At 40.4% G+C, this 25,272-nt stretch overlaps 1 protein-coding gene across 1 annotated transcript in view; it reads right to left on the reverse strand.

Annotated features, from left to right (window-relative positions):
• Window positions 1-14,693: 14,693 nt before the first annotated feature.
• Window positions 14,694-25,272, reverse strand: part of LOC146822015 (cysteine-rich secretory protein 3-like) — a 108,649-nt gene continuing 98,070 nt past the window's right edge. Inside the window, exons 7-8 of the mRNA XM_085613116.1 lie at window positions 21,243-21,331; window positions 14,694-16,009 (exon numbers count right to left, since the gene is read on the reverse strand). Of these exons, the coding sequence (XP_085469242.1) occupies window positions 15,999-16,009; window positions 21,243-21,331 (100 nt within the window). The 3' untranslated portion in view covers window positions 14,694-15,998. The remainder of the gene's footprint in view (window positions 16,010-21,242; window positions 21,332-25,272) is intronic.

Genomic DNA, 25,272 nt, shown 5'->3' on the forward strand with positions numbered 1-25,272 from the left:
ATTGGAAATAAATATAAAAATTGAGGGGCATCTCCAGGTCAGGTTTCAGCATTGCCCATCCCATTTATAGAACTATTTTGGCTCGAGTCACAAAGTTGTTTTGAGAGCAGGTCTGACTTACCTGAAATATAGTTATCACATTTTGCAGTTTTCTGTAAAACACATTTTTCTACCTGTGTCTGTACGCATTTGGCTTTGAGGTGCTCTGGTTGATGGCATACTGGGTCGAAACTTTTCTTCTACAAGTGGTATGTGTATGGCTGGTGATGCTATGTAAGTAGGGATTGAGCCTTGCAAATGAGGGGTGAGAATGGAGGATTTAGTCTCCATCAGTGGATGATGTAGAGGATGGGTGGTTGTATTAACGAGAGGAGGTGGACTTGATGGGGACATTTCAGGAGATTATGCCTGCTGCGAGCAATAACGTGGACATCTGAGTGGGAGAAGAGATGAAAATGAAAAGGGAGATAAAAGTAGTGGGTAACAGTGGTGATGGAGTGATGGTGTCTTGCATGGGTTTACGGAAGTAGGAAATGGCAGGTGTGAGTATGGGGAAGTAAGCTAATAATGGAAAAGGTCTGTGTATGAGAGCCAGTGTCTTGAGGCCACTTGTACTAATCCTTCTAGATAGTTATTAATGCTAGTTTTCCATGGTGCCTAATATTGCTATCAGATGACAGTAACAGTCTATCTTGTGTCATGGATATTTAAGTAACGTCTGTTTAGTGCCCACTACTGTCTCTGATTTCCCTTAAATATTACTGTGCTGCATCCCATATTGAGGAATAAGTCCATAGCAACAACAAAGAGTGTAATTTTCTTCCCTACTAGAATCACATAGACATTAAGAGGGGGAAGGATGCTCTAGCACTTATGGCCAAATAATGAGGACTTAGCCGAGAATCAATACCATGCCTCTCTAGGATGTTTTACAAGGGCCAATGAAATAGTCCAATCCATCAGTCCATGTGGGACCCTCAAAGAAGAGAGCTTATGCACATACAGAGCTTTCAATAGATTTATCAATATTAACACCCTTATACCCTATCTGTAAAGGACACAACATTAGTAAACAATGATATCATAATAGATTCGTGACCCAAACCAACTCAATATAGCAACAACTTTTAAAACCAAAGACAGAGCGGATGAAACACCTAGGGGGACATGTATGACTGGTTTTACGGCATGCACCAACCCTATTTTGCAAGTCTGTAACTTATTACCAACTCGCAAAATAGGGTTTGTGAGTCTGTATTAGGAAGGGGCGTGCCAAGGGTGTCCCTTCCTAATAGCGAGTCACAGAGGGATGTAGGATTATTTTACGACCGGAATGCGGTCGCAAAACAATGGCTGTTTACCACCTACTTCAAGTAGGTTGTAAGCCAGTCGCAAACAGGAAGGGGTCCCCTGGGAATTGTGAATGGTAGTAAAACGTTCTTAAGAGCGGGCAACGGTCTCAAGGACCACTGCCTACTTTTTAGAAATTTTGATTATTTTTTTTTAAACACATCCCGTTTTCCATTAAAGAAAACAGGATGCATTAAACACAAAAAAAAAGCTTTATTTAAAAGGAAACACATACATGGTGGTCTGCTGTCCCCAGCAGGCCACCATCCCTGTGTTTTTAGCAATTCCCAATGGGTTGCAAATTGTGACCTACCTCATGAATATGAATGAGGTATGTCATTTGTGACCCTATTGGGAATTGCTAAATGTGTCTGAGACACATTAGTACATCGCATTTTGTGACTTCCTCGTTGAGAGTCACAAAAAGTCGCAATTATGAAGTCACCAAAATGCTTCAGTCTTACATGTGGCCCTTAATTTCTCAATTGGTGAGATTACATATGTGATACAAGCTATTTTAGTCACTGTATAGGAGCTCAAGGCCAACAACAATTGACCCCACAAATGCAATATCTGAAATAAAACAGCAAAGACCCAAAACGGCAAAAAACCCTGACTACATACACAATAGTAACCAAATATCCGAGTTAGATAAATGAAGTTTATTTATTTCCGTATCTATATGGGAGTTTCATAGAACACTGAGTTACTTTTTTCCAGTTACTTTAGGGCATTGAGACCTTTGATATATATATATATATGGCTCATTAGAGACTGATCATTAAAACATTCTCCTGTCTGATGCTCCTTATTTGTGACCCATTTGCTTAGTTTAGCAAATTAATAAATGTTTTGTACTCCATTGTCCAGAGACTTTGACTCTGAAGAATGTGCTCTCTTATTTATGTAATTTAAAGGATTTTTCAATTATGTAGTATGCAGCAATTAGAACGAAAGTGCCAGGTTATTGAGTAGTGGGGGGTTAAAGACTGCAAATATTTTTGACCTTTCTATCAGTAACCTTAATGGAAAATTCAGAGGAACGTCGACTCTTCTCACCCACAATAAGTCAATGAACTCAGGGCTGGTTCCATGTGGCTTGCAATGGTTCAGTACATTCTGTCAAAATAGTTCCTAGGGAGCCGAGGCTTCTAGCCGCTGCAAATCTATGTTTAGTTACTGCCATGGGAATGCTGAAATAAACCACTTAGCTCTGAAGCATCAACAAATGCTGAATGCCAGCACAGCACCCCCTAGAACAGAGTTCTCCAATAAGTAGCTTGGCTGCTGCTGGTCACTCTCTAACTATCTGTGACTAGCTCCCCTAAGTGCACTGAATAAAAGCTTATTGGTTGAATTAGGTATGTTTCCAAAATTAAAAAGGAAGTTTCTAAATCTACATTTCTTCAGAACTGATCAGCTGATATTTTCAGAAAACAGATATGTAAATATCATTTATAAAGGTAGTTTAATGTCTCTGCTCAAAGATGGCTCCCAGAGTGGTCTAACACATCAGAGCTCCAGAGCTCCTTTGGCCCAGAAGAGTGCATTTGCTGCTGGGGTCCTGCGTAAGTGAGTGCCTCTTTGCAAATGTGCGTGAAACCAGAGGACCCAATGTACAGGCAAACCGAGGCTACTGATATGCCTCTGTTCCCCGCAGCCACAGTGCCACTGCAGTAATGGGCCTAGTTGCGCCCCATACCGGCAGCCAGGTTTTGGCAGTAAAAAGCCCATGGGCTTCCTGACTCAATGAGATGTGGAGAAACATTAGAACTAGCATTGGAGGCAAGGCCCTGAATGTCAGGTGGCATTTGAAAGTGCAAATGAAGATTTCTGGTTGTTACTAGGCTGGTCTGCAAATGGCGTGGCCTAGGCTTGTGAAACGGACTATAGCTTCTTGGGGCCCGACTCACAGAATTAACTTAAGACAAAATCCTAAACGTACTACTTTTGGTATTCACAGAATACACTTACTACTTTTGGTATTCACAGAATGCACTTACTACTTTTGGTATTCACAGATGGTATTCACAGAAGGATTTACGACTACTAATTTTAAATCCGCACTCGGGCCGGAAATTCCGGCGTGGAGGTGGAGCATCTGGCCCAGAGGCGGAGCTTCTAGCCCGGAGGCAGAACTTCCGGCCCAGAGGCACAGCTTCCGGCCCAGAGGCGGTGCTTCCGGCCTGGAGGTTGAGATTTCAGCCATGGCTAAATCTCTGCCACTGGCCGGAATCCCCACCTCTGGGCCAGAAGCTCCGCCTCTGGGCCAGAATCTCCGGCCCGAGTGCGGACGTAAAGTTTGTAGTAGTAAATCCATTCTTTGAATACCAAAAGTAGTAAGTTTAGGATTTTGTCTTAAGTTAATTCTGTGAATCGGGCCCTTGTGGCCCCGACCTGATGTGAAATTCCATAACTGGGTTTGAAGGAAGCTTGAATACTGTGGCAATTCCCTGCTGGGAAAAACTGGGAAACTTACTGCGGTGCTTATTGGTGTATTTTGAAAGTTGGTGCCCTGCTTGAGAGGAAGGCGAAGAGCCATTCAAGATTTCTTTGGAGGTCCAAGACACATCTCTAATTGAGCAGGCCCTGTGTGTGAGAGGTCAGATATATGTCAGCTGAACAGATAAAGCACAATATTACTGATTTTCTGGCAGCCCCCGTCCCACCTCCTCTGAATAACTGTCATCATTCCAGAAGCATAATAGGCCAAAAAATCCTCATCATCCCTGAATAAGGAAGAGAGTAAAGCATGCTTGGGAGTACTAAAAGCAGAAATAGACAAATCACTTATGGATAATATTCAGGTGCTGCGCACTGGACTGTGCACAAAGCTAGCAGACATATGGGAGGATTTGGAAGTGTTTGACGAGCACTTGGAAGCCACAGAAACGCACCCCAGAAAGCAATTAGAAGCAGATTAGCTTGCTTGAGCTCCCATCTCTCATAAGGATCACCAGCTTAAATGGCTGAACAGGAATGGGTGAATAGGGGCAATGTGCCCAATGGAAATTTAAAAAAAGAGGTGAAAGGCTTGAACATTATGGCATGTGTGCAAGAATTAGTTTCAAACCTACTCTAGCTGGGAGATGACATGGTGGTGTCCATAAAGTGAGCATATAGGGTGGGGTGAAGGTCAACATTGTTTATGTGTAGCTTACAAAAGTTTGAGACTTCTTGTTACACACTGCTTCCACATTACTATTAGTCATACTCCCTATTTATATGAAAAAATATAAGGAAACAAATATTTGGCAAAGCCTATTACCACTTTATTATAGTGTCCATAGGTAGGGCAGAAATATCAAGCCAAATGCTTGCCCATATCCAAAAGTGTAACGTCAAACACAGGCAAAGTGGACCAAAAAACAACATGCATGCCTTTGACTTTTGCAAAGACAGTCATTAGCCAATCAGCTAATGACCTGTAATCGCAATATACCTCCGTAGCACCACGTTTATACAACAGCCACAAATATAACTACATTTAAAACACTCAAAAGTTAGAAAAATACTTACCCTATTTACCTGTCGTACCCAACAGAATCATCTGCGTGCCACAATATATCATCCTGCCAAATTTCATAAAAATCCAACTGACGGTTTTTGCTGTACATGAAAAACAAAGTCTATGTAAAATGCATTGGATTTTACAACCGTTTTAGGACTCCCCTTTTTTCTTTGCACCCCATTGGCCAAACGCCACAAAACTTTCAGTACTCCGAGAATGAAACGGGGCAGTAAGTCTGCAAAATTTTGAGGGCATTCGCCAAATAGGTGCAAAGTTATTAAGGGACATCATTTAAAAAATCCCTGTGTCCGGTCACCCTAACTATCATTACAGAGTAGCTATTACAATACTACCACTCTGTAATTAATTAATATATATGTATGCATGTATATATATATATATATATATATATATATATATATATATATTCACTGACAAAGCCATTGGTTTCAGGGGCGTTATAGTTATTTGGACATTTCACTCGTACAAAACCAGAAAATTCGGCCGTCATAGTTAGTTGAGCTAACTATAACTTGTGCCCCTGCAACGCACTGCTGATGACGTCACATATTATTTCACTCATGACATGGTCAGTGAAATCACTGATGATATCTCAAATGACATCACCGATGACATCACTGATGACATCATCCAGTGACTGAGTGTTTCTAAAGAGTTTAAATATGTTTTATCCATATATATGCCAAGGTATATTGAAGAATGAGTGGGTAATGAGTGTCTGAATGAATGATTTAATAGGTGCATGGCTGACTGTATAAGTGAGTGATTAACGTGTCTTACCTATACATGGGTGACTAACTAATCTGTATGAATGTCTGTATCAATCTGTCAGTTGGTGTGTAAGTGGCTGCTTGGGTTGGTATGAGTATCTATATATGGCTTTTTGATTTGTTGTTTGAGTATGTAAATGGGTATCTCAGAGTCTGTGTGGGTGGGTGATGTGTGTGTGACTCCCTGTATGGATGTGTGAGTGGGTGATTAACTGGGTGTATGGGTTCAAGAGTGTATCTGTGAGGGACTATATGGGTGGGTGAGTGTGAGCATTGCTGTGTTGGTGAGTGAATGGATGTCTCAGTGGTACATGTGTGAGTAACTACATATGTGAAAGATAGTATATGTGAGTGTTAGAGTATATAAATGATTGTATGTGAGAGTGAGTGATTGTAAGAGTAGCTGTATGGATGAGTGTGTGCTTGTGTTAGTGATTGCAGCAGCGAGTAAGTATGTGTTAGTATCTGTATGAGGTGGTGTGTGTATAATTGTGTAGGGGAGTAATTGGGAGTGTGATTGATTCTTTGCATTACTGACAAGCTGTGTGAATAACTCTATGGGTGAGTGGTGATGTGTGAGTGTCTGTATGGGTGTATGAGTACATATGAGAGTAGCTGTATTGATGTGTGACTGCATTTATGAATGACTGTATGGATTAGGGCGTAGATGTTTGTGTAGAGCTATGTAGTAACTAGTATTGGTGTGTTTATGCTTTTGAGAATGGCAGTCTGTATTTTAGAGTGGATGTACTAAACGTCATATTACCCTGTGAGGAGGTGTATCAGATTTTCAAGTGAATGATGTCATCAGTGATATCATTTGAGATGTCATCAGTGATGTCACTGACCATGTCATGAGTAATGTAATATGTGACGTCATCAGCAGTGCATTGCGGGGGCGCGAGTTATAGTTAGCTCAATTAACTATAACGGCTGAATTTCTCTAACGTCTCTGAAACCTATGTTTTTTTTTCAGTGAATTTCAGAGGTTTTTTAAATGCTAATTTCTAAATATAATGTTCCTGTAACGTATGGTTTTTTCAGTGAATTTCAAAGGTTTCTTAAATGCTGATTTCTAACTATAACGCCCCTGAAACCTGTGTTTTTTTCAGTAAACTTCAAAGGATTGTAGTCCTTTATATAGTTGGAGTTGTGGGTGTGTCTTTGTCCCATGTTTTTTTCTTTGCTATTTATTGGCTTTGTCATTGCTTGTTTGGTCCTTTTTTTGTCTTTTTTCCTTTGGGTTTTGTAGACATGAAGGAGACGGTCATGTGAAGGAAACGGACGCTGCTGTTGTCTCGTGCGGGCTTCTCCGCCTCGTTCACACTGCCTATCTTCTCTGTTTGGTACGCGTCAGTCGTGGCGGTCTCTATTGCTTGTGTGCCGTGTTGTCTGTGCATGTCGGTCGTACGGCTTGGTTTCCGTGCGAGTCGGTCTGGTTTTACACGCATTGCATCGTACTGCGCGAATCGTACATCACGGATACGGGTCGGTCGGGTTCATTCCGGGTTCGTGTCGGTCGGTGAAAATTGCACCGGTTTTCCGGCCGGATCACTATTTTTCCTAAGACTCGGTCGTACGGCTTGTATTCTGTACGTGTCGGTTGTAATTCACTCGCGTTGCATCGTACTGCATGGGTCATATGGTGCTGGTCCGTGTCGGTCGGTATTCGGTCCGGGTCCGTGTCGGTCGGTTCGTTTTGCGGCCGGAATTGGAATCGGCCCCTAAATGTGTGAACCTCTACAGGAGGAGTTAAATGATTTGGTAAATCAAAGAATCATCGAACCCATGGAAAGTTTCTTAAGGTTAGCCCCAATTGTGTTCACCTGAAAATCAGAAGGTAAAGGCCTTTGCCTTTGTGTTTACATAAGAGTCCTTAAGATTCTAAATCTTTAACTTCATTTATAACTCCATTTGGTGACTTCAGGTACTTTAGGTATTGCAGGATGCCGTTCTGCCTTTCTTCAATGACAGCTGTTTTTCAAAGAGTTATCTAACAAGTTTTTAAAGGGATTAAAAATGTGTTATGCTGCCAATCATTCCAGTGATTTGGCAAACAATCACAATTTCTCTTTGAAGGAAGTTCTGACAGCACTCAAGAAAGCAGGATTATCCATACAAAAGAGTAGTGTTGCATCGGTGTGCAGTCAGTAGATGATTTAGGTCATACTATCTCCAGATATGGGAATAAACCAAAACTAGACTTAATGAATGCAGTAACATTTGTAAGGAATTTTGCAGACATCTGGACACTATTGAGAAAACTCTTAAAGAAGGGGATTGCCAAGAATATTTTGAATCAGTCAAGAGAGCGATCATCAATGCCCCATTATTGGGAAATTTTGACACAAGGCATAAAACTGTCCTAGCCATTGATGCTACTGGGAAGGGAATTGGAGCCTCTTTGACGCAGTTGGAATGTTGGAGAAGAGAAAATTATTGTGTTTGCTTGGAGGGCATTAAAAGATGCTGTATGCAACTATTCTACCTTGGAGAGCGAAGCACTAGCTTGTACTTAGGCTATTTTACATTTCAAATTTCTTCTTTGGGGTATACCTTTTACTCTGTGCATAGATCATAAGTCTTTGGTTTATATATGGTCAACAAAAGTGAGAGGGAATACTACTCCTCAAATAGCCAATTTGCTCATCAAGGTCATTTGGGTAGGAGTCTCACTAAATCTAAGTCAGAGCTATGTACTGGTTTCATAGTATGGATAAGATTGTAGAACATAAAATCAAGGATTCTCTTATTTGTGCTTTGAGCGATAAAAGCAAGATCACCAGGTTATCTCCTGTGAGGGTGCCATCAAAGCCATGGAACAAACTTGGCCTTGATATCATTGGTCCATTAAAATTCTCAATGTGGCCTGGTAAATCTATGCTAGTACTAGTAGACAATCGATGCCATTGGATTATCACCAAAGTGGTTAGTTGCATTGTGAAATTCTTAACTGATGCTTTTATGACAGAAGCTGTATCAAATCCCATTGTAGTACACAATGGCGTTTACTTTAGAATAAATTCAGGATTTTAAAAAAAACGTTTCTATAGAATACCATAAAACAGCTTTACATTGCCCGAGAGCAAACGGATTGATGGAATGTGTTAACCGTATGATTAACGAGTGCATTCAACTTGCACACATGAAAGGAAGTCCTGCAGACAAGGAACTTCAAAAATGTATTTGATCCTATCACACTATGCCGAATTCAGTCACTAATGTATCACCATTTGTAGCACTTAAGTGTAGAATACCACGCACAAAGCTAACCCCAAACTGTCTCTATGTACCCTAGATGGGTATATAGAGACAAAATGAGTGATAAAATCAAAAGGCATTGGGAAGGGTACAGGAAAAGGTCTAATCTTAAATAGGGATCCAAGTCAGGTAATTGGAAAGTGTGTGGGGGGAGGTGGTAATGGTCAAATAGCCTGATACTTGCCAAAGATGTGGTAGCAAATTTTCTAAACCAGTGAAAATAGTAGACATGAAGAAAAATGTAGTAACTTTGAAGGATGGTAGAACATGGAGCATGGACAGATTAACACCTTATTATCAGTCTCATGAAATTGTGTGTAACGTTGTATGGTCCCAAGGTGGGCCAAGTGGTAATGGACATGGCCTCACTGTCAGAGCATCTGCAGTTCCTGCTTGGCATAAAGGTTACATTTTTCCCTAAAGTTCTGAAAGGAGTAATATTATGAGTTACGCTACCAGAGTCATATCTTCTTTTATTTAATGGGAAGGAGAAAGGTTGTAATTTATCTACAGCTTACTTGCCTAACATATTAATATTATACAATTGTGTCAAAATTCTTAGTTTGTATTTGAGATGTTATATCTATCTGTTTAAATATATACTAATGTACCATTCCTCCCCCACCCACATTCCCCTTGTCCTTTTAGAGCCCAATTTCGATATCTGACAAACCTGAGTCCGTCCGACATCGATTTTGTACTGGGACCAACCGACCTCCTATCTGTGCTCCCACCCAGCATTTAGAATACGACCGAACACTGTTCAGTCACACTCCTATTCTTTACAATGGGAGCATGCATTCCGACCGGGATGCATGCTCTCATTGTAAAGAGAAGAGGTGCAGTTCATCCCTGCACCCCATGACAGGCACCTCAAGGTGCATGCCACAAGGTGCAGGGATCAACCGGAGGCTGTGCACCCATGGTGGCCCCAAAGTTGACTTATGACAGCCTTTCTCTGTCGGGAAGGCCTGCACAGAAAGGCTGTTGGAATCTGACATCGTAATCCTTTGGGATTATTGGAAGTTTTCCAAATGGGTGGAAGTTATTCGGAAATCCTGTTCGGATTCCTTTCTACCCGACTCCATCCAAATGGATAGGTCGGAAATGAATCCGAACAGCAGATTACGATACCGTAGGAATGGCTCCGACCGAGGGTCTGAGCCATTTACTATAGCATCGTAATCGACCCTTAGTTGGTACTTACAAACACTCCATCAACCGTTGATTGTGTCAGTTGACTTTTTTCTGAGGTAATGTCATCAACAGCTGATTTGGCTGAGAAGCTATCATTGCTTTTGTCAATAAACACTCCTTTCAATCCTTTATTGGAGTGTATCTAAACATTTTTTATAGTTTTAATGCTGGTATCTGTTTGCAGGCTGATGTCTTGGCTCGAGTATCTCAACTGTTTTAGGACTCTGGGGGCCAGAGATATTTTTTAAGGTGCAAACGGTCAAATTACCAGATTTAAAGTGCTTCTGTGCTGTCTAGAAGTTGTCAGATGACATTGGGATACCATGTTAGCACATGATTTTAGAATAAGTGTCTCCTCTCCGGTGTCCAACTGTTCCGGGAGATTTATGTTAAAATCCAAGCCCCATCTGAACCTCGATGCACTCAATTGCTTGCAAAAATTGTACGTGTGGACCCAAATGGGAGAATTACCGCACCTCACACAAATACTTTATACCAATTAATATAGTTGGTGAGAACCACTCACAGTAGAATTGTACACAAAGAGGTGCTTTCACAGTTCTGGCACCCTACTACCAAAGGTGACTCTTGAACATCAGAATCTAATGTCAAACAAGTGAACATTTAATAGAACTGCATTCAGCATCCTCATAAACATTTGATATATCCATAAGAGTTATGGATATTTGTAAGCATGAATACAATCAGCGTTGTCAATCCTTGTAAAGGAACACACAAATACTTTTTTTCACTCTCTCGTGAACCAAAATAACGAAATCCAATTGTTTCTCCAAACTTTTCACTGTTGATTTATTCTGTACACTGACACTTCTATCAAAGATCAGCCAACCTGTGTTTCGTCTTTTAAAGACTTTTTCAAGGCAGTTCAGTATTCCTGATCCTAATGATCTTTATGTGTTGTTGCAAATAGTCATGATTGCCCATATATAGTGGCTGGAACTATTCTGCTGTTCCAAGTGTTCCAAAATAAATATAGCATGACAGTCTTGATTCCAAATTCAAATCCAGGTTTGATTCCAAGCAAAAAGTATGTACATCGACAAGCTGTTATTCAATATATGAGTAGATTTTCAAATCATGGATGCCCTGCTATGACGTGCCACAGTATTTAAGAAATATAGAGGAAGTCCATGATAAGTTCCTTCGCCGGTATCAACGCAAAGGTGTCCCAAACACAAATCTGTACATGGCAATGTGAAAACAGTGAAAAGCTTGGAGAAACAATTGGATTTTATAATTTTCTTTCATGAGAGAGGGAAAACAAGTATTTGTGTGTTCCTTTACATAGATTGACAACGCAGATTGAATATTGTATTCATGCTTACAAATATCCATGACTCTTATGACTATGTCAAATGTTTATGTGGGTGCTGAATGCAGTTCTATTGAATGTGTACTCAATTGCTTGTTTGGGTCATTTTTGTTCAAATGTGTTTAAAAAGTTCAGAATAGGGTCATTGAGCTCCGAACAAGATATCTTGGTCTGCCTGCATGTGGGAAATCTCTTTATGTTTTCATAAAGGCTTGAGGAGGCACCTCCTCTCCATAGCCATCTTGGTGCACATGCAGGTTAAGTGCAGAAGGTCCACTTATTTGAACAGCATATGCAACAACCTCTGTTGCTAGAGTACAGCCAAGAGCGTTTTTCCACAAATATGGGTGGGCTCCCCAGGCGGCAGCTCAGCAGCCTTAGTTTCAGGTGAAGCGGATATGTGTAGGCTAGATACATTGCCTGCTCTAGCTTCACGTAACTATTGATGACTATCCAAGCATGACCTCTTTTTGAAAGCTCCTCTTTGTCTTGTAGAAGAGAAATTGTGGCCATTGTGGAGTTAACTAGATTTGTGAAGGTGTTGTATGACAGTGGCAGAGCTCAGAGGTTCCAAAGGTGCAGGCTTACTAAAGATTGGTCCAGGTATTCTTTGAAACTGCCGCTGTTCTTCCAAAGGCCATGTTAATGATTGCAGACCACAGGATGTTGTTTAGAGTGCTAGGCTCTGTGTGTTTTAATTTAACGCAGAACTTGAAAAAGGCCCCATGCCACCTAATTGATTGCCTCATTAGGCCAAGCTCTAGCCAAATTTTGAACTGTAGAAGAACTCTGGGCTAAGTTTAACACATAGCGCTACATTTTTTTCGGAATTTGTACAGAAGCGCCAAATCTCGACAAAACAGGGCCTCGCTACCATGAGTTAAGGTTGACAGGAGTTTTGCTGCCATGACTTTCAGGAGAGGATCAAGTGTTGGGCTTTTTAATTTCTCGCAGAGGGTGTTGAAAGCGGTAATTAAGGCATTATTCTTGTTTTTGATGTGATGTGATCACAGCTTAAGTTTTTCTTGTGTGCCCCACTAACCATTATCACCTTGGTTTTGTTTTTATTGATGACCAAATCATTTTGTGTAGCATGCAAATGCAGTATGTTAACGACACACTTCGCCACTTTATTGTAAATATGCCCTTGAGCTTGCATCACATGGAGACATCTTACAGCTCAGGGCCTGCAAATTCCCTGGAGCCGCGATTCTGAAATTTCTTAAGTGTGAATTTCAAGTGTTTCACTTAATTAATCTTAACTGGTAGCCATTAACTGTTGATCTTTCTTGCCACACTGATGTTTCTTTATTGTCCAGTCAATGCTTTTTCTTTAGAAAAGAAAAAGTTAATTTATTGCACACACTACTAAATACTACACATTAATTTCCAAATATGTACATATTTCAAATAGAAAAACCTTAGATTACATTATGAAATCAAATGTCAACATTATTATATTAATAAAGCATTTCAAAATTAAAATAATGTGTTTGTGTGCTTTTTATATACTTTCAGGACACATAGAATGCAACCATAAAAACAGACCCTAGCGGGCACTACACTTCCTAATGCAGCTCTTCAAATTAAGTCAGAGCAGTTCAGACACACCTTTTATTGGAAGGGTGAAAGGAGGTAGAATGCTACTACCAGCATTTACAGTATTGTTTCTTGTTTGTATCTTTCAAAGGCAAACTCCTTTATTTGAACAGTTTGCAATAATTTTAGGTCTCAACTACAGATACCTTTAGCTGTTTGTTAGCCAGACTTATTGTTTCCCTTACGATAGAGTAAGCTTTCATTCAGCCCCTTGCACACACTTGGATGACCTCAAGTGACTGCCTCACTTGCCACTTCTTGATTCTCTGATGTTCTTTCCTCTTCTTTTCCCCCACACAGCAGCATTTAGGCCTCACATTGTTCTGATTGGTTATTCATATCATTCCACTTCTTATGTGGTGGGCATTCAATAAACACATTTTCTTTGCTTTAACACTCCATGGGAGTGGATATGTTTTTTTTGTGCTTTATCTCTTCTACCTTCCCAGTCTGCTGCTTTCCCCTTCACGACTCACACAAAGTGTTGCTTCCCCTGCACCTCCCCATTTTTCTTGTTCTCAAAGATATATATTTAAGAACCCCACCTCTGCTCGCCAGCCCCTACCTGCTTGTTGTTCCTTTCCCCTATACAACATTTTACTTTTTTAATGTTTTTTCACCTGCCACAGTTTCAGCAGACGTCCCACTTAAAATGGATTATACATCTTTTAAGATGACCACCCACAAGTGTATGTACACACATGTATGGTGGTCAGCGTAAAATGGGTAAATGATATTTGAGCAAACTCTTTCAAAGATGGCTGCTGTAGATGCATGTGCAGCCACAACGACCATGTTTAAATGAGTCTGGTCAAATATAAGGAACACATTCTAAGATGTTCTCCAAAGATGTTTCATCCACTGAATAATGAATGTATACCTTCTTTTTAATTCTCTAGAATCTCACTAATACACCATAGCAGTAGACACAATTCTATTAACTTGGATTTGAAATACTTGATGCACTTCACTGTACACAATAGCCATCCAGGAATTCTATGTGAGTTAAATATACATCTGAAGATGCACTCAACCTTAGAGACCTCAGCCTCTGTAAAATACTGTGAAGACTGTTGTTCATCACAACTGATTTACAAGCACTCATCTGTTGATACTTTAGATGCACTTAGTTAGCTCTTTCCAATATGCTTCATGCTCCACAGGCTATGCTTCTACTCTGGACAAATCATTTCTAAATCCTCTTTGAAAGCACCACAATTTAATGAAAACTCTAAATTTGACGGTTATTTTATTATGAGGTGACATCCATTAAAACTTGGAAAGTTGGAAAAGTTTGCTTGTGAATCTGTGTTCTTGGATCCTGATAGTATTGCAACCATGGTCAAAGCCAGCCGGTCTGGCTTATAAATTAAAATGGAAACTGACCAATTGGCTTTGCGAATACTTGTTAAAACATAGAACTAAAACCCTGAACACATGGTTTAATAAAGTTCTGTGTGTAAGCATTCATTGCCAATATCTCTGTGTAACCTAAAATTCACATGTTCAAATTTTTATGTTTTATTTTAAGCATATGGCCACCATGTTTAGAAGGAGACATGTAACAAAATCCATGTCTTTCCTTATTTTACTTTTGTGGTGTTAACATTGCAAGCCTCTGTTTGCAAATACTTTTAATGAATACACAAAATCAGGTGAAAATACTGAACAATTTATTGGCTGAATCAGTGGAGAAACATTTTTAAACAGAAAAATGAAAGCAATAAGCTTCAGTTTATTAATTCACAGATGAAAAAGTAAAGTGGGGTACACGCATATGCCAATTAATAGAAACCATAAAATTCTAATAATGTTGACTTCATTTCATTCTGATGACAGATCAAGCAAAAGAAGAAGAATGCTTAAATTGTTAAGCAGTGTATCAACACAGTAAGCTTACATCAAGCTTTGGTTGAACTTCACAAAAACAAGAAGTGCCCTGAGTTTGGACACTTGACCTCAGTAGCTTGAATCATTCTATATAATAACATTTTCTTATATGACAAGCAATGATTTATATTCAGGTTAAGAGCATAAAATATCTGTGCAATTTGAAAAACATATTCCAGTGACATAGCAAAGTGACTTAAGCATATATTTCTATGATCTCTACAGGGTCCAAAGACCACAGAAGTCTGAGACAACCACAGTTCTTCCTATTGTGTAGTAATAACAATACATATTTCATTTGCAGCATTATAAAATGGCACAGCCAGAATACCAAGGGCTGTATTACAATATCAATATAATTACGTGTTTTGATAATACAGAAGTTCTGAATGTAATGAGAATAATATTTTCATATCATGATATATGATTAGATCAGTGATTGCTCAGAACGGTTCACTAAAATGTAATACCAAGCAAACAATGTAGCAAAAGTATTCAGGAGATGGACATGTACATTGTGGGTTGCTGGATTGTCATGGATATCACATTTTAATACCTATTTTCTATCTGTGTAATGCATAATCCAGACACCAATGTTTTCTTCCAAAGCCGCACCCAGGGTAGGGTTTAAAAATATGAAATCCTACAGATCTGTTGACTCCACATATGCCATCCAAGCAGTTTTTGTCGAAAGTGATTCGGCATTTGCCAAGACTTTAGTTTTCTTACTATTTGATTGCCTTTTATTGTTTTTCTTCAAGATTAGGTCTGTATTTGCAACAAATTGATATGCTTTTGCCACATTCACAGGTAAAATTGTAAATAAGTGTAGACGTTCCCAATTCACCATGAATAGAATTTGACATAAAAAAATCACTAAATGTGCTTTACAGTGTTAAAGTAAATTGCTTCCAGGCTCTATGAGGGCATTGCGATTTAAAGGCATTTAACTGTGGTGAATATAAATAAATTCTGGTAGCAGGTGGTTTCACTCCATCAATCTGTTTGCCTTCATGCCCTGCACATGAATGACATCCCCGCAGCTAGCAGCCTTGTTCTCCAGTGTTCAGGAATTGGCTAGGGAAAGAACAAATCACACATTTAGCAAGAGGAATGTGGGATGACCAGCACAAATATTTGTATACAGCAAAATATATGTCCATGTACTTGCAACATGGAAAGCAAATGATTATTGTGCACCTGAGCCTGCACCTAAATAAATGTTGGCGTTATTTGAGATTGCTGTCTGTAGATGCTGTCAACAGCGGTGGCCTAGTATTGTATCATGGACCCTTATGTAGGCACCAGAAATAGGCATCCACCCCCGTTTGTTAGTAAAATGCAGTCATAACTGAGGTGCAGAGGGCCATTCACTGCACCTGCTGCACCAATGACAGATGTGCCTCTGGTAATCAGTAAAGTGCACAATGATTGATGTTAGCTCAATACTGCACCATATAACTGTGTTTTTCCCTGCCGTTGGTATTTAAATAAATATTAGGAGTTTTCGCTTTAGACTTTGAAGCCCTGCTCACCATCTGTACTCCCAAGGGTTGAAGCGATGTGCAGCGGAGGAGAGAGAGCCTTGAATGAGGTGGTCCCTGGGCGAGGAGCTTGTGACTGGAAGCATCGGAGTGAGGTGGTAACTTGTGTTCTGTCCCTCTGGGCCTTTTCTGTTACTGTACACTCATCACTTTCTGTCCTGCAGAGGACAGCTCTGCCCTTTCCCTTTTCTCTGTGGCTTAACAGGATATTCTCACACCATGGGCCTTATTTACAACATTTTGCCATAGAGTAGTGCCGGAGGCCTTCGTGCTGGGCTGCCCTATGGCAAAAGAAAAGAACAGGAATGCGCTGTACCTATCAGATTTCTGTCCTTTTCTCCTGGGCTGGCGCACAATGGGCTGTTATGCGCCAATGAAGGCACCTTTTCACCATGGTGCAAGGGTACCTGCGTTGCAGGGCTGATTGTTTTTGTGCGATTGTTTTTGTGCATTAAGGGACACCTTACTGCATAAAAACAATCACTAGAGGCTTTTTCTTCTCTTTCTATGTGTGCTGCATAATGCAGCACACATAGAAAAATGAAAAACAAGGAGAAATAAAGGCATTTTTGGCACTGCCTCAGAGTTACGATTCCTTGTAAATCTGGGGCAGTGTCAAAAAGCCATTGGCGTTGCCGGAAACACTCACAGCAACACCCATTGCATGGCCCTTTAAAGCAAAAAACTGGGAAACAATATGTACAAGGCCGCATTAAGACACGCAAATTTGCGTAGTGCTGCATCGTAAATATGGAGTAGATCCCTGCGCCACTACAGCATCGCAAAAAGTGATGCTCCGGGGGTGCAGCCTCATTGTAAATGAGGGCCCATATGTCCTGGGTTATCACAGCACACATTGGAGCTTATTTACAAGCCCCTTCCGTCACCTTGCACCGCCATTGCTTTACTTTTTTGACACAGCAGCTGCGCTGCATCTGCCCCATATTTACATGGATGCAGATGCGTCACTATTATACAGGCTGCGTTGGTTTTCACCTGCGTGAAAATCACCTGCGCCTCTTGGGATTTTAATTTATGCAAGGTAGGCAATCCGTCCGTAACAACTACCTTGAAATTGATCCAGTGTATTTACCACTTTTTTTTCAAGCAGCCTTCCGCTGCTCTGCCAATGCGTCTCAATCCCTACACCTGCCAAACCCAGGCGTAGGGATGATGCACTGGTTGTGCCCAAGACACCACACCAGCTGCAGTGACTTGATTGCAATATGCAATCAAGTCACGAGGTAAGTGGACCACATATGGTAAGTATGTGCACATAATTTCACAATTTGTGACATTATGTACTGATGTCACACATAGAATAGGGCACTATACCCACTTGTATGCGTCACAACCAGGACCAATATGTTCGATCGCAAGGTGACTTGGTCCCCTTCTCACGCTCGATCTCATTGGTCCACATTCAGTAGGTGATGCGTCAGTTAAAACTGTAACCTCTGTATTTTGAAGCATTGCTGGCGTTGCGTCAGTTTTTAAGCTAACTCTTGTACTGCGCCAAAATCTCCTGTGCCTTTGTGCGTTGTATTGTAAATACGGCGCATCCATGGTGGCACAAGGGTTTCTCATGTAGGCACAAGAAACTGACGCATTGCTGCTTTAACGTAGCGATGCATCAGTTTCTTGTAAATGAGGCCCATAAAGTCCAGCCCTTTGTCTTCTTTCCTTTTTAGCATTTGAAAGAGATGCTCTGGCAGGACGTATTTGTATTAGTTCCTCTGATAAGCAGCTGATATGCTCAGATGTACCATGGGGTTTCTTAAGCATTAGAGTGCAAAAGAAAGGAGGTACAGTAATAGGTACATCTTTACAGGTGTCCCTCATGAAAGATGGTCATCAACTCGACCTTATTTTGTCCTCTGAGAACTAAAGTCATCTGGGTACTTTCCATTCAGATCATCTCATTTGCTTACTGACTTAAATGAGAAAATATATTTTAATATAGTTCAAATGCCTTTTTCAATATCAGAGAGCTTCTTCAGCCAAGAACTCATGATCAGGTAATTCAAGTATCTTTGAAAATCTGGTCAAAAATTTTGCAATAAATATTCAGACAAGAGTGTGCAGACAGCACCTTCATTATGGCCAACGATAGACGTGCTTCCGAAATGGAACCAATCAAAAATTCCACCTTTGCTCACTGATGTGAAGAAATGTGACTCGAAATCTAAAATTTCCAGTAAAGGATTGCAAAAAGTCCCTCAGCTTTGAAGGTTCTGCTTAAAAATGGCTGCTGTTACCAAAAAATCAAAGGTTCGGGTGGCAAATATTCTGTCTTAGTGCAGTAGAGTTTCTGCATCTCTGTTGTTTCAATAAATTAGGATCCATAGCGCTGGACCAGGCAAGACGCTGGCACCACAATCTGTATGTGCAGGATGTAGTGGGTGTTCCAACCATCCTGGACTAGCCTGCTTGAAGAAAAGTGACTCACTTCTGTAGCCCTTTTGCCTCACCACTATAAAGTATGTGATAGAAGTCTTCTTCAAAGGGTCAATTTGAGGGGAAAAGGCTCAAAAGCAAAAAATCATCCAAGAAAGGCAAGGAAACTTGATGAGCAGATGGGAGACAGAAGAGAGACCAGGCACGGATCAGCCTTAACCAAAACAGGGAAGGACCAGGACACTCCAGAGAAGGTTCATTATAAAGAGAAAGTGAATCATGAAAATACAACTTGAAACAGTATAAAAATATTAACAGGAGGACATCGATGCCAATTAAAAGTACTTTCAACTGTGCTGTGGTGCAGTTTCCCTTTCAAATCCTGTCATTTTACATGTTCTAGAAAGCAACAGGTCTCCCATGTGAAAGGATACTGGCAAGAAGAGGGTCAGTGCCCATCTTACTTTGGGTAATTTAACGGGTAAAAAATGTGCACCATCTTTGATCCAACCTGTAGGAATGTGCCTAGGGTTATATTAAGGACTGCTGCCTTTCAGGTCAAATGTCTCTCAAGCACACTACTCTGAAAGCAGCCATTCTTCCAATTCCCAATGGTGGAGAAGCAATTGCTGAAGCAAGAAAATAATCGACTGGATGGAAGAGCATGCCCCAATTCTGAGCGGGGCCCCACAGCCGGAGAGCGCAAAGTTTACTCTGGCCCAGAATGCTGTGGTCCCGGCAATCATGCACCAACTAAGGGAGACACAAGAGGACACTTACCCATTACCTCGGTAAAAGAGAAGAACATGCTCCCATGGTAACACAAGAACTTGAAGGCCAACTGCAGAAAGGAGTCCCAGCCAAGGCACTGCATTGGGTTCATGTGAACAAGTCCTGAGAAACCTACAGCTTGTATTCAGGATTTATTTTACATGTTTTCCTAAATTTGAATCTTGGACATAATAGGACTCTGCCCGTTGAGTTAGTTTTGAGTCAAACTGTGTCTGTTGAACTGGTATAGGGCCTATGCTTTGGTAAATACTGCAATCAGTAAACAATTGCCATGCAGCATCACCTGAGTACCGAGTCTATAACTCAGTTATGTGTGGGTTTAATCAACATCATCAAACTCTCTTTGTGTTTCATTTCCCGACGAGAAACTTGACACCCTCAAGTTGGCTGTAGGACTATATAACCAAAACTCTATGGCTCTAGTTGGTGTTTTTGAGCCATCATACCAATTAGCCATGATTTGACATTGCTTCTTTTGGTGCCCCCCCCCCCCCATGGCTTAGAGTAATACTTTAAGAGCATTTAGTGAATTTGGATTATTTTTATTTATTATTTTGCCATTGTTTCTTTTTTGTTAATTTCTGTTCATCTTTCATTAATGTTAGACTTATAGTTTGTTGATACATTTTTTACACTTTGACTTATCAGTACTGTTGCATAACTAGCTGTTGTAGATATACCGCAAGCCCTTTCTCTGAGGACAATGTGCTTCCTGGGTCAAGCTACCGAGAATGAGCCAACATATTCCTAACAGAATCATTTTAAATGTGCACCAGAGTATTTGGACCTAATGATAGCTCATCAAGTTTGTTCCCTCTCTCTCCAGGTTAGAATGCCTATTTAGTTTAAGTTTATCTTGAGCTCTAATAAATGTAATCATAGATCCTTTAACAACAATTGTTACTTTTTATGGATATATTTTGCCACCATAGATTTAAACTTTGCAGTCATATTTAGTACCATTCAGGGCTGTTAAATTTTCACTAAGCATTGTTTTCTTTCTTTGTCACCTAAAATAAAGGTTACTCAAACTTTTGAGTATCAAGTTCTGCAATCACCCAATATCACACAGTGGCTGATAGATTGCAGCAGACATGGTTAAGAAATTAAGGATAGTCCCAAATGAAGGGTAGATATTGCATTGCCTCCATTAAAAAATCCATAAAAAAATCATTCAATTAATACCTTGCTTTCTGTGGACTTTTTCTCTGTGCTAAAATAATTTCTAAGTTGTATTTTGGATAAATCCTGCATTTACACCATTTGACATAAACATACTCATAACTAAGGATTCTTTCTGTTCAAAAACATTGGCATAAAAGCAATATCCTCGAATACCACATAGAGGTAATAGACAAATTCTATACAAGTCTAAGACTAATGAACAGAAAATGAAACAGATGAATTTAAAAATAAAAAATAATGCAATTGGTAAAAAGATATATAAGCTTGACTTTATAATACAACATTCTGCTTACATAATTGCTCGTATTTTGCATTTATTGTGGAGATATGAAGCAGACTCATTGAAACTTAAAATCTTCAATGTAAATAAAAAATACTTTGAATATACTTACTGCAGAGTCCCTTTTCACAGTTGCCAGGGCATTTACTGCATGGGATACCTGTTGTATATGGTGTTTTAATTCTATCTTGAACATTTCCCCTGAAGCATTGGAAAGAAATATAAAAATTGAGGGGCATCTCCAGGTCAGGTTTCAGCATTGCCCATCCCATTTATAGAACTATTTTGGCTCGAGTCACAAAGTTGTTTTTAGAGCAGGTCTGATTTACCTGAAATATAGTTATCACATTTTGCAGTTTTCTGTAAAACACATTTTTCTACCTGTGTCTGTAAGCATTTGGCTTTGAGTTGCTCTGGTTGATGCCATACTGGGTCGAAACTTTTGTTCTACAAGTTGTATGTGTATGGCTGGGGATGCTATGTAAGTAGGGATTGAGCCTTGCATATGAGGGGTGAGAATGGAGGATTTAGTCTCCATCAGTGGATGATGTAGAGGATGGGTGGTTGTATTAACGAGAGGAGGTGGACTTGATGGGGACATTTCAGGAGATTATGCCTGCTGCGAGCAATAACGTGGATATCTGAGTGGGAGAAGAGATGAAAATGAAAAGGGAGATAAAAATAGTGGGTAAAAGTGGTGATGGAGTGATGGTGTCTTGCATGGGTTTACGGAAGTAGGAAATGGCAGGTGTGAGTATGGGGAAGTAAGCTAATAATGGAAAAGGTCTGTGTATGAGAGCCAGTGTCTTGAGGCCACTTGTACTAATCCTTCTAGATAGTTATTAATGCTAGTTTTCCATGGTGCCTAATATTGCTATCAGATGACAGTAACAGTCTATCTTGTGTCATGGATATTTAAGTAACGTCTGTTTAGTGCCCACTACTGTCTCTGATTTACCTTAAATATTACTGTGCTGCATCCCATATTGAGGAATAAGTCCATAGCAACAACAAAGAGTGTAATTTTCTTCCCTACTAGAATCACATAGACATTAAGAGGGGGAAGGATGCTCTAGCACTTATGGCCAAATAATGAGGACTTAGCCGAGAATCAATACCATGCCTCTCTAGGATGTTTTACAAGGGCCAATGAAATATTCCAATCCATCAGTCCATGTGGGACCCTCAAAGAAGAGAACTTATGCACATACAGAGCTTTCAATAGATTTTTCAATATTAACACCCTTATACCCTATCTGTAAAGGACCACAACATTAGTAAACAATGATATCATAATAGATTCGTGACCCAAACCAACTCAATAAAGCAACAACTTTTAAAACCAAAGACAGAGCGGATGAAACACCTAGGGGGACATGTATGACTGGTTTTACGGCATGCACCAACCCTATTTTGCAAGTCTGTAACCTATTACCAACTCGCAAAATAGGGTTTGTGAGTCTGTATTAGGAAGGGGCGTGCCAAGGGTGTCCCTTCCTAATAGCGAGTCACAGAGGGATGTAGGATTATTTTACGACCGGAATGCTGTCGCAAAACAATCGCTGTTTACCACCTACTTCAAGTAGGTTGTAAGCCAGTCGCAAACAGGAAGGGGTCCCCTGGGAATTGGGAATGGTAGTAAAACGTTCTTAAGAGTGGGCAGCGGTCCCAAGGACCACTGCCTAATTTTTAGAAATTTTGATTATTTTTTTTTAAACATCCCGTTTTCCATTAAAGAAAACAGGATGCATTAAACACAAAAAAAAGCTTTATTTAAAAGGAAACACATACATGGTGGTCTGCTGTCCCCAGCAGGCCACCATCCCTGTGTTTTTAGCAATTCCCAATGGGTTGCAAATTGTGACCTACCTCATGAATATGAATGAGGTATGTCATTTGTGACCCTATTGGGAATTGCTAAATGTGTCTGAGACACATTAGTACATCGCATTTTGTGACTTCCTCGTTGAGAGCCACAAAAAGTCGCAATTATGAAGTCACCAAAATGCTTCAGTCTTACATGTGGCCCTTAATTTCTCAATTGGTGAGATTACATATGTGATACAAGCTATTTTAGTCACTGTCTAGGAGCTCAAGGCCAACAACAATTGACCCCACAAATGCAATATCTGAAATAAAACAGCAAAGACCCAAAACGGCAAAAAACCCTGACTACATACACAATAGTAACCAAATATCCGAGTTAGATAAATGAAGTTTATTTATTTCCGTATCTATATGGGAGTTTCATAGAACACTGAGTTTCTTTTTTCCAGTTACTTTAGGGCATTGAGACCTTTGATATATATATATATGGCTCATTAGAGTCTGATCATTAAAACATTCTCCTGTCTTATGCTCCTTATTTGTGACCCATTTGCTTAGTTTAGCAAATTAATAATTGTTTTCTTTGACTCTGAAGAATGTGCTCTCTTATTTATGTAATTTAAAGGATTTTTCAATTATGTAGTATGCAGCAATTAAAACGAAAGTGCCAGGTTATTGAGTAGTGGGGGGTTAAAGACTGCAAATATTTTTGACCTTTCTATCAGTAAAATTCAGAGGAACGTCGACTCTTCTCACCCACAATAAGTCAATGAACTCAGGGCTGGTTCCATGTGGCTTGCAATGGTTCAGTACATTCTGTCAAAATAGTTCCTATGTTTAGTTACTGCCATGGGAATGCTGAAAGAAACCACTTAGCTCTAAAGCATCAACAAATGCTGAATGCCAGCACAGCACCCCCTAGAACAGAGTTCTCCAATAAGTAGCTTGGCTGCTGCTGGTCACTCTCTAACTACCTGTGACTAGCTCTCCTAAGTGCACTGAATAAAAGCTTATTGGTTGAATTAGGTATGCTTCCAAAATTAAAAAGGAAGTTTCTAAATCTACATTTCTTCAGAACTGATCAGCTGATATTTTCAGAAAACAGATATGTAAATATCATTTATAAAGGTAGTTTAATGTCTCTGCTCAAAGATGGCTCTCAGAGTGGTCTAACACATCAGAGCTCCAGAGCTCCTTTGGCCCAGAAGAGTGAATTTGCTACTAGGGTCCTGCGTAAGTGAGTGCCTCTTTGCAAATGTGCGTGAAACCAGAGGACCCAATGTACAGGCAAACCGAGGCCACTAATACGCCTCTGTCCGCCGCAGCCACAGTGCCACTGCAGTAATGGGCCTAGTTGCGCCCCATACCGGCAGCCAGGTTTGGGCAGTAAAAAGCCCATGGGCTTCCTGACTCAATGAGATGTGGAGAAACATTAGAACTAACATTGGAGGCAAGGCTCTGAATGTCAGGTGGCATTTGAAAGTGCAAATGAAGATTTCTGGTTGTTACTAGGCTGGTCTGCAAATGGCGTGGCCCAGGCTTGTGAAACGGACTATAGGTTCTTGGGGCCCGACTCACAGAATTAACTTAAGACAAAATCCTAAACGTACTACTTTTGGTATTGACAGAATACACTTACTACTTTTGGTATTCACAGAATGCACTTACTACTTTTGGTATTCACAGATGGTATTCACAGAATGGATTTACAACTACTAATTTTAAATCCGCACTCGGGCCGGAAATTCCGGCGTGGAGGTGGAGCATCTGGCCCAGAGGCGGAGCTTCTAGCCCGGAGGCGGAACTTCCGGCCCAGAGGCACAGCTTCCGGCCCAGAGGCGGTGCTTCCGGCCTGGAGGTTGAGATTTCAGCCATGGCTAAATCTCCGCCACTGGCCGGAATCCCCACCTCCGGGCCAGAAGCTCCGCCTCTGGGCCGGAATCTCCGGCCCGAGTGCGGACGTAAAGTTAGTAGTCGTAAATCCATTCTGTGAATACCAAAAGTAGTAAGTTTAGGATTTTGTCTTAAGTTAATTCTGTGAATCGGGCCCTTGTGGCCCCGACCTGATGTGAAATTCCTCCACTGGGTTTGAAGGAAGCTTGAATACTGTGGCAATTCCCTGCTGGGAAAAACTGGTAAACTTATTACGGTGCTTATTGGTGTATTTTGAAAGTTGGTGCTCTGCTTGAGAGGAAGGCGAAGAGCCATTCAAGATTTCTTTGGAGGTCCAAGACACATCTCTAATTGAGCAGGCCCTGTGTGTGAGAGGTCAGATATATGTCAGCTGAACAGATAAAGAACAATATTACTTATTT

The sequence above is a fragment of the Triturus cristatus genome, chromosome 6 (genome assembly GCF_964204655.1).
Source record: "Triturus cristatus chromosome 6, aTriCri1.1, whole genome shotgun sequence".
Taxonomy (NCBI): Eukaryota; Metazoa; Chordata; class Amphibia; order Caudata; family Salamandridae; genus Triturus; species Triturus cristatus.